Source organism: Lipotes vexillifer, unplaced genomic scaffold (assembly GCF_000442215.2).
Source record: "Lipotes vexillifer unplaced genomic scaffold, Lipotes_vexillifer_v1.1 scaffold905, whole genome shotgun sequence".
NCBI classification, from domain to species: Eukaryota; Metazoa; Chordata; class Mammalia; order Artiodactyla; family Lipotidae; genus Lipotes; species Lipotes vexillifer.
The window spans coordinates 293,908-304,528 of NW_006796034.1; the positions used below are offsets into that span (position 1 = coordinate 293,908).

General features: G+C 36.2%; 1 protein-coding gene across 1 annotated transcript in view; it reads left to right on the top strand.

Moving 5' to 3' along the window:
- FNBP1L (formin binding protein 1 like) overlaps positions 1-9,338 on the top strand; it is a 48,862-nt gene extending 39,524 nt beyond the window's left edge. The window contains exons 9-13 of the mRNA XM_007468103.1: positions 1,973-2,082; positions 3,531-3,663; positions 4,905-4,999; positions 7,359-7,507; positions 9,160-9,338. Of these exons, the coding sequence (XP_007468165.1) occupies positions 1,973-2,082; positions 3,531-3,663; positions 4,905-4,999; positions 7,359-7,507; positions 9,160-9,338 (666 nt within the window). The remainder of the gene's footprint in view (positions 1-1,972; positions 2,083-3,530; positions 3,664-4,904; positions 5,000-7,358; positions 7,508-9,159) is intronic.
- The last annotated feature ends 1,283 nt before the right edge of the window (positions 9,339-10,621 follow it).

Below are 10,621 nucleotides of genomic sequence, written 5' to 3' on the forward strand. Positions count from 1 at the left end.
CTAATGTAAAAATTATTGGGTGCTTATGTAGTTTCTCATTTTTTGGAAAACAAATGAATCTTTTTCAGACTATTGCAGTTTGGCCTTTTATGAATTCCCATGTAGTAGGAGAGGTTTTTAAATGTCTCAGAGTCTCCTTTACAGCCATAGGAGATAGAGTGAGTTTACTTCTCATATTCTATAAAGGAATATGTTATAATGTCAAAATGGGATATTAAAAATGCAAGTGCCTAGCTATCTGCTGTTAATAAATTTGAGAACAAGTTTGATTAATGATAAGTGGAAACCTGGAGGATTTACTTGTAGGTAATTGTGAGTTTATTACAATACTATCAAAAAGCAATATTGAAATGTGTTTTTTCATTTCATTAAATTAAAAAATATAAATTAGAAAGTTTTACTTTTGGCACAATATAATAGTTTTCAAACTATCATATACCTGTACCCCAAATTAGATTAAATCTGACAACTTATATTGATAATTGACCACTAAATTTAAAGGCATCTTGTAGGAAATTTTGCCATTTGTTTATTTAGGTCAGATTTGGGTGATTGACAGATTTTTATTTCTGGTGACTGGTAGATTAAAAAACAAAAGCCACTTAGAAAAGATGTCCTCCTTTTTTTCTTTAGACAGGCTTGTTGAATGTCCATAATGTTCAGGCCATTTGCAAAAAATTTTCTTATGAATTAAATGTTACATTTGATCATGGCTTACCTGAAAAGTGAGTTTTATCTTTTTTAAAAGCAAGGGAAGCACTCTTATAGATGGTGAAATAAAGCTATTTAGATGTGTTATAGGAGTCAGTGGTTCAAGGAGCAGGGGTGCATTTGTTGTGGGAGCTCACTTCAGCAACACTTAAAAAATTGAATTGCATATTCTTAAAATCCCCATTTTAAAGAGAAAAATGAAGAATAATAGTTGTCAACAATTTTTGAGTATGTAAAATCTTAAATAAATATGGGCTCATGTTAAATGGAATCAATAGTTGCTAACATTGGTCTGGTTGTATAATCTCTAATAGATAACTACGGTAACAATGACATGATTAACATTTAAGAGGAGAAAGACATCATTTGAATCAAGTTACATCTAAATACTAGAACTGTTTCTTAAATGATATAGTTTCTTGAATATCAAAACATTAAAAAATTTTCAGACATTAAGCATCCTTCCTAAATAAGGATTTTATCTTTATTTCAAGAACAACTGAGGTATGCTATTTGGTTGTACAAAGGATAATTGAAAATAAATTCCTTATTGGAATGTAATTTCTACTTACATTTCACTTGGTGGATAGTTCTACCTTTTATTTTTTAATGATCAAGTATGTTTTGGTTCTAATGAATGGTTTAATAAATATAATCATTCAAAGACTGTGTAATATTAAAATATTTTTCATTAGTTATATTGCCTTTATGAGGTAAGTTGTTTAACTCAGTTATATAAACTTCTCATATTTTCAGTCTGAACATTTGTAATATCCTGAGTGTCATGGCAATAGATTTGATTTGGGAATGTGGTGCAGTATGTTATATAAAAAATACTTTGTATAAGTGAGAAATGTTACGTGTTTCCATTTCATTGTTATTGCTGTAAGAAGGTTCATCTGTATTTATTTTAACTCTGCCGAGACCTGAATATAATGTTATACTGGTAATTACCAATTATCTGTATCTGCTGATAATTTTTACCTATTCTATTTCATGATTTTTTAAAAAGTGACTGGCATCTGAGCTCTTTCTTCAATACGATTGTATTTTTAATTAACATACACATACATATCTATGTAGATTTTAATTAACATACACATACATATCTATGTAGATTTCTTTTACTTAAAAGGAGGTGTTTGGGGCTAATTTGAAATTAAACTTAAAATTGATATATAGTCTTACTTTATAGTGAGTATATTTTAGAAATAAAATTTCATGAAAATATCTTTTATAATGATTTAGATTCTCTTTTCAGGGCCCAGCACTAGAAGATTTCAGTCATCTGCCACCAGAACAGAGACGTAAAAAACTACAGCAGCGCATCGATGAGCTTAACAGAGAACTACAAAAAGAATCAGACCAAAAGTATTTAACCATTAAGTTCTGTCTGCCATCATTATTCCTTTCAGAGTCTACTTTGAATGATATGTTTAAATGTGATGTATAAAAGGCTTAAAAATTATACATCCTAATTGAAATATCTTTTGAGGGAAAAATACAGTCCTAAACTTTGGAAAATTGTGCTCTGTCATATTTTTAAAATGAAATGTTAGAGTTTCTTAGGTTGCAGATTACTTACTGGATGCTAATAGTATATATTTATGCCTTCCATAAATTTTCAAAACAGTTTGATGATTATCAAGGGTAGTTTCACCAACACTAACTACCTCTTACATTTTGATAAATTTTTATTTTGCTTTAGTATATAAATTGAGCTCAATAGAAATCTGAGGCTATAATTATTTTGTTTGCAGCAAGAATGTTGGAAAACAGTGTTTGATTACTTTCAGATTCATTCGTAGCTTTCATTTTTTTTCAATTTTATTAAAAGTTTCTTTTAGTTCAATTTTGTTTTAATGAATATAGAGATTTATATATGATGAATAAAAGGTTATTACAGTGGATTGGTAACTTACTATCTGCTATTACACTGAAGGTAAAATTGGAGCTTAAACTCTGACATGAGTGATTGAAGAGATTCATATTTGAGAATGATCTCAAGATAGGTGATATTAAAATAGTCAATTTTGTCTCAGTAAAACTGGAAAAAACAAAGCATTAAGAGATCACCCTTAAAAAGGAGAACTGTAGGATGAGATGAGAAGAAATCTCTGTCATTTTATGTAACACATTTAAAGGATAAACAGAAGAGAAGGAACCAGTGAGGGAAATAATGAGACAGAGGTGAAGGGAAGGGAAAAGAAAATGTAACCTCCAGGAAATCAAGAAAGAAGAGTATTAAGGAGTGTTAGTAATGTCAGATGTTAGAGCCAAGGGGAGCTAATTGAGGCATATATAGTGATATAATAGTGATATGGTAATAATGATAAGATTAGAGAAGTGAAGAGGATGAATGACTTGAATTTAGAGGGAGAGGGGCAAGTTAAAGATGGTATAGATAGTGGGAGGATGATGATGCTGTGAACTAAGATAAGGAACACCAGTGGAATAATGTGTCTGGATGAGAATATGATGAGTTTGATTTGGGACATGATGAGTTTAACAATATTAAGGAATATTCTTTCAGTCCTTGATTAAATATATATAATCTCATTTAGGAAGCAAGAAATGAGAAATGAAATCATTTTTTTAAAATTCTAAATGTTTTAAAAGACTGCCTCCATAAATTACTAACTATGTACCTGATCAGCTTCGTGCAGATTATCTTCAATCAGGTAATGTTTGATTAAAGTTAAAGAGATATGACTTTTAAGATTAGGCTGCATGTGAGTCCCCAGAATCAAATGAAACTCTTTTATCTGGGAACATGTAAAAGTAAATGTTTAATTTTATGTCTTCCTGCTCATTTTCAGAGAAGCACTCAACAAAATGAAAGATGTATATGAGAAAAATCCACAAATGGGGGACCCAGGGAGTTTGCAGCCTAAATTAGCAGAGACCATGAATAACATTGACCGCCTGCGAATGGAAATCCACAAGAATGAGGTAGATTTGTTATTTAGCAGTTGTCTAAGATAAGTTCATTTTTATAAACTTCATTATGATAGATTGGGTTTTGCTAGAATTATCTTCAAATATTTTATTTTAGAGTTTATGATCTAAAAGTAAGGTATCATTATGATCTAAAAGTAAGGTACCATAATCTAAAAGTAAGGTATCATAATCTTTTTTTTTCTGTTTCTTTTTCTTTTGGCTGAGTCGGGTCTTTGTTGCTGCGTGAGGGCTTTCTCTAGTTGCGGTGCGTGGGGGCTACTCTTTGTTGCCGTGCGTGGGCTTCTCATTGCGGTGGCTTCTCTTTTTGCGGAGCACGGGCTGTAGGCGCAGACTTCAGTAGTTGCAGCATACAGGCTCAGTAGTTGCAGCATGCGGGCCCCAGAGCACGTAGGCTTCAGTAGTTGCAGCGTGTTGGCTCGGTAGTTGCAACGTGCAGGTTCTAGGGCACATGGGCTTCAGTAGTTGTGGTGTGCGGGCTTTGTAGTTGTGGCTCATGGGCTGTAGAGCGCAGGCTCAGTAGTTGTGGTGCATGGGCTTAGTTGCTCTGTGGCATGTGGGCTCTTCATGGACCAGGGATCGAACCTGTGTCCCCTGCATTGGCAGGCAGCTTTTTAACCACTGTGCCACCAGGGAAGTTCAGGTATCATAATCTTTAGAATTAATCCCTCACTGAAGTTTTTTTCCTTATTTAAAACTAGTTTATGTAAAACTAAATGTACTATTTTTTTAATCAGCTATCAAGTTGATCATTGACCAAATTGAAATAAAGGTTTCCCTTCTCTAAGAATTACATAATTATAAAGACCCAGAGCACATTTTAAATGTAGGATATTTTATGAGCTTTAAAATATATACATTGGGCTTCCTTGGTGGTGCAGTGGTTAAGAATCTGCCTGCCAGTGCGGGGGACACAGGTTCGAGCCCTGGTCCAGGAAGATCCCACATACCTCAGAGCAGCTAAGCCCGTGTGCCACAACTACTGAGCCTGCGCTCTAGAGCCCGTGAGCCACAAGTACTGAAGCCCACGTGCCTAGAGCCTGTGCTCCACAACAAGAGAAGCCACTGCAATGAGAAGCCCTTACACTGCAACGAAGAGTAGCCCCCACTCGCTGCAACTAGAGAAAGCCCACGTGCAGCAACGAAGACCCAACACAGCCAAAAATAAAACAAAAAGTAAATAAATTAAAAAATATATATATATTTATTGAGCTCAGTTTTGTTTTTTCCCTAAGGCTTGGCTTTCTGAAGTTGAAGGCAAAACAGGTGGAAGAGGAGACAGAAGACATAGCAGTGACATAAATCACCTTGTAACACAGGGACGAGAAAGGTTATTTTTTGCATTTTATTTGTATTTCCTCCTTTTACCCCAAACTTTTCTCACTGTTTTGTCCTAAACTTCAAACAGTTCTCTTTTTTCCTACAAGTTTGGCTTTTAATAACTCAATCTTTGAACCTAAATAATTTTCTGTTTCTTTATAATAGCTACAGGTGAAGTATGAAATTTCATATTGCTGCTTAGTTCTAGTTTGTAATGCGTCTACAAACAGAGAGGTAGGAACTTGGAAAATTCTGGGAGCTGTAGTCTAGAGGCATAGGCTCCCCAGGCCTGGGAAGATTGCCTTTAGGTTTAGATGGAGTTGGGTAGCTTATGCCAAAGAAAAATTTAACTGTCAAATTACTCAAAGTTTTGTGAAGGAAAAAAATTCATATTGTTAAATTGGATCAGGGCTTCCAAAAGGCATTTTACTAAATTTCCATGTTTTCATACCATTTGTGATATTTTCTCCCTTTGGGTAATGTTTTTTTCCCCCTCATAATAAAATCCAACAAATTTGGATTCACCTTAGAGAACAATTTGAGAGATCTAGTATCAAATATTGGTTTACTACCTAATTACATTATAATTTGAGCAAATTCATTTTTAAAAAAATTTTATTGGATTATAGTTGATTTACAGTGTGTTTCAGGTGTACAGCAAAGTGATTCAGTTATACATATACATATATTCATTCTTTCTCAGATTCTTTTCTCATATAGGTTATCACAGAATATTGAGGAGAGTCCTCTGTGCTACATAGTGGGTCTTTGTTGGTTATCTGTCATATATAGTAGTGTGTGTATGTTAATCCCAAGATCCTGATTTATCCCTCCCCTTCACATTTAGCAGCTCATTTTTAATGCTCCCTGAGTCTCAGTTTCCTAAAATATAAAATAAAGATTAAAATACCTGTCATACAGGGTTATTAGTAATGAATGAAATAATGTAGGGGTCCCCAACTGCAGGGGTGGCGCACAGCAGGAGGTGAGCAGCGGGTGGGCGGGTGAGTGACGCTTCATCTGCCGCCCCCATCACTCTCATTACCGCCTGAACCATCCCGTCCCCCCACCCCCGCCCCGGTCCCTGGATAAACTGTCTTCCACGAAACCCGTCCCTGGTGCCAAAAAGGTTGGGGACCGCTGAAATAACGTACATAAAGCACCTACTAGTAAAATACCTATGCTAGTATGTGCTTGACAAATGTTAATTTCTCCTTCTCTTCCTCTCCATTATCACTTTTTGAAAGAGTATATCCTTAATATATCAAGAGATAGTCACAAATACACTGGTTTTTGTTATTAGGTAAACCCTAGATTAAAATAATCTAGTCCCTCTGGTTGTGTTATTAAGAACCTGGCTTCCAGGCATACTGAAAGTACTGCTAAATCTCATCATGCAAATTATGAAAATCTTATTCAGTCATTTGATTCTTTAGCAAAATCAACATCTTTTCTCTTTTTGAAGTAAAAATTTACAGAAAAAATGCCTTTGGATTACCTGCTTTCTGGGATTTTCTTAGTTACTAACTTTCCTCTTAACATGATTAATTGGAAATTAATTTTACTAGGAGTCTTTTGGTTTTCAGTGACAGGATGAATACTCTACCCATACTGGCTTAAACTGAAAAGGGATTTTATTGGCTGACTTCAGGGAGAGCTTGATCTAGGAACTCAGATGATATCTTCAGTACTCCGTTTCTCTCCACCTTCCAGTTTTGCCTTACACTGTGTTGGCTTCATTTAAAGGCTCTACATGGTGATCTTCCAAAGCTCTTAAGCTCATATTTCTCCAGGTTCACGTCCAGTGGAAAAGGAAGGGAGCTTCTCTGAACAATCCCAAGCAAAAGTCTTTGTGTATCTCTCATATCTTACTGGGTTACATGCCTACTAGTGAACTATTCACTCTGGTCATACAAGTTCTGTGCTAAGATGGACCCTCTGGAACCAGGACAGAGCAACTCTACCTGAAGCCTGTGAACTGAACATGGGTCTGGGTGGGTCCCCTAAGAAATTTTAGGGTTTTCTTGAAAAAAGAGGGGGTGATGAATCCAGGATGATAAAAACCAAATGTCCGTGACATTTTTCCATTTTATCTCTGGACCCAGTGATAATGAGACATACTTACTAAATACATGTTATGTGCCTAGAACATTGTAATCTTTTAATTTTTAATTTCAGGAAATTCAACAAAAGCATTTTGAATTAGAAGCCATACACGCACACACACACTTCAACATTTAAGAAAATGAAAACTTAATTTGGAACTGTGTCATGGTTATTTGATTCTCTGAATTGATCCTGAGGAGATCAGCTTGTAGGTAATATAAAAAGTTCCCATGTACTTGATTAGAGATAATTTTGTTTCATAGCCCTGAGGGAAGCTATACTGATGATGCAAACCAAGAAGTCCGTGGGCCACCCCAACAGCATGGTCACCACAGTGAGTTTGATGATGAGTTTGAAGATGATGATCCCTTGCCTGCTATTGGACACTGCAAAGCTATCTACCCTTTCGATGGTATGATTTTCTTAATACACTATAAGTGATAAAATTGGTTCCTTAAAGTCCACATACAGAGTCATGCACTGTAGTGTCCTTATAGCTAAATAAAGTGCCAGAAAATTATAATCCCAGTTTATTAGTGTGAATATTTTTGTTTTAACTACACTGCAGGTATAGAGATTTTTCTTCCGTACATGACATTGAAAGAAAATTACCTATGTTATCAGCATCCTAATAAAGATCATTATTTAATTATCAACTTTGGTTGATACAGAATTTCCCAACTTTGATGTACTCATCAAAGTTGAAGCCGCTTGAGCATGTAGCTCAACCCAGAAAGTGGAAGACTGGTAAATATCACTTCAGGCTCTTCCTTGTAACTTGCTAACATTGAGCGGCAGGTACTAGGCAAATGGCATAGCTCGTGGTGGCATAGGCACCACCATATGCTGACCCTGTAGACCATATTTTCAGGTGAGGGAAGGAGGAAACGTGGTAGCTTCTGACTATGCCATCCTTCCCCCTGTGATAGTTGGAGAAGAGACTCTGTAAGGGGAGGAAGGCATTGTGGCCCTCTCTTACAGGTTTTTAGTTACCCTTCCCTCTCTTGGACTTTGAAAAATCGTTTTCTTCATTTCACAGAGGAGCAGAGTAACACCCTTACAAAGAAGTTGTTATAAAATGGTATATGGGGCTTCCCTGGTGGTGCAGTGGTTGAGAGTCGGCCTGCCGATGCAGGGGACACGGGTTCGTGCCCCGGTCCGGGAAGATCCTACATGCCGTGGAGTGGCTGGGCCCGTGAGCCATGGCCGCTGAGCCTGCGCGTCTGGAGCCTGTGCTCTGCAATGGGAGAGGCCACGGCAGTGGGAGGCCCACGTACCGCAAAAATAAATAAATAAATAAATAAATAAAAATAATGGTATATGAATTTAAGGCCCTTCCCTACCCATCCATTGTTTTGGTTTTTAAATTGAGTAGTTTTTAGTTGCTGCTCATTCTGAGAAAATAGTATGAAATAAGATCTTGCTATAATTTGCTACAGAGAGTAAGGGAAGGATTTAGTGTATGTTAAATAAATATTCATTTGTGAAAACTGTTACTGCTAAGCAGGTTGGGAATGGTTGAGGGATTGGGAAGAAAGAGAGGCCTGAGGCTGATGAAGTTTTGAAGGAAGTTTGTGCTTTGTGGCTGTGATCATTCTGCTTCTACCATCACCAGAGTTGGACCTGGATTTTTCTCTGCTCTCTCCTCAAATTATATTCTTTCCTTCTTTCTTCCAACCCTCTCACTGTCTTGTTACTATTTTGAACTTCATGAATTTTCTAGATAACAGTGCCACTCAAATTTGGGGAAGGAGTTGGAGTAGTGAAATAGGAGTTAGCGTACCCTGTCAAATCATACAGTGTTGTTGTAGCTCAGATATTTCATCTGTTACATGGTGCTGCTGTTAATGCCAGCCTCACGGGTTATTGTGCAGTTCAAATGAGGTAAGTATATGAAACTGTTGGGTAAACTACAAAGCATCATAGAGATGTTCGTAATGAGAGTCAGTGGGCTCATAGTTCTATTACATTGAAATCTAGTAGGGTTCCACGTTGTTTTTTGTTGTATTTGTAACTTTTATTCAAAATTATTGCTATACTTAAATTATGCTTGTGCTCATTTAGGACATAATGAAGGTACTCTGGCAATGAAAGAAGGTGAAGTTCTATACATTATTGAGGAGGACAAGGGTGATGGATGGACAAGAGCTCGGAGACAGAGTGGTGAAGAAGGCTACGTTCCCACATCATACATAGATGTAACTCTAGAGAAAAACAGTAAAGGTGCAGTAACTTACATCTAAACTAACCCGGCAGCTTTGTAACATGTATGACATAGGAACTATAACAAAATGAAAACACAGTCAATGGGTGGGAAAACATAAGAAAGCTGAAAGGGCATCCAAGATTTATTGTTCACTGTGTGAGCTGAGTGTAGGCTCGATCTTAGAGATGTGACTATTACAAGAAACTGTTCTCGTGACGCTTTACCATTTGAGTGATGTTCGTGTGAAGCTTAATTGATGCCTTTTGCTTTATGTCCTGCTTAAGTCTGTGTGAAGGATTTGTTTTTTTGCCTTATAAATCATAAAATTTAATCTACTGGGCAGGAATCCATCCTGTAGAGGGGTAGGGATAGAAAGCTCCCTACCCCTCTACACTTTGCTTCAGGAAACACAGTGACTGTAGTGAACTCAAGTAAAACTGCTCTGAAATGCTTGCTATACAAAGCTGATGCCCAAAAGAGTGGTTTGGTCTAGGGTTTTGAAATTGTAGCTACAGTTTCTAGGAAAAATGTAATAATAGTTGGCTAATTGGATAAAATACGAATGTAATCATTTTCATTTTTGTCCTTATTCTCAACTTCGGTTTCCTAAAGGAAGAAAACAGGCACCTAACACATAATCTGTTTTAGTAGTAGGCTAATCAAGAGACGTGCAAAATAAACGGGCCTGGTCTTGCTCTTTAAGTGAATAAAATGGCTTGCTTTTGAGACCCAAGGATATTTTCAGGTTTTCTAATAATTTTCAATAATGTACAAGCTTTCTTCTAAATTAATGCTTGTATTTTTCATCTTTAAATGTCTTTTGAGAAATACCACTTTAGTGATCCTAGCATTTAGCAATTATACATAGGAAAGTGGATTCTAAATAAACTAAGATAGAGGAAGTCTTGCATGGAGGAGAAGTACTAGCAAATTTTACTTGAAAGAAAAATGACTTTTTTCACTAACTGGGTTGGAGGAATATATCTCTACCATCACTGAGGGCATTTCCTCATTTTAGCTGAATCGTCAATTATTAGGAGTTTTTTTTTCCAATTAATTTTAATAAGCATTTGTTGGAAACACTGTATAATCAAGACATGTGCAGTGCTAGTTGTGTAGGGGAGTAAAGTGAGGAAGCAATTAAGAGACTGGTCCTTAATTTTGCTCATGTTCCAACATGTTTTGGTGTTTTTAATAGCTCACTATAAAATGATTTTAGAGACATTTGGGATGGACACTTTAAACTGAACACTCCTTTTGGTCTTACCAAAGGTCTTCAGTAATTGTTCTTTTCTTTTTCCTCCTGGACTGCAGGTTCCT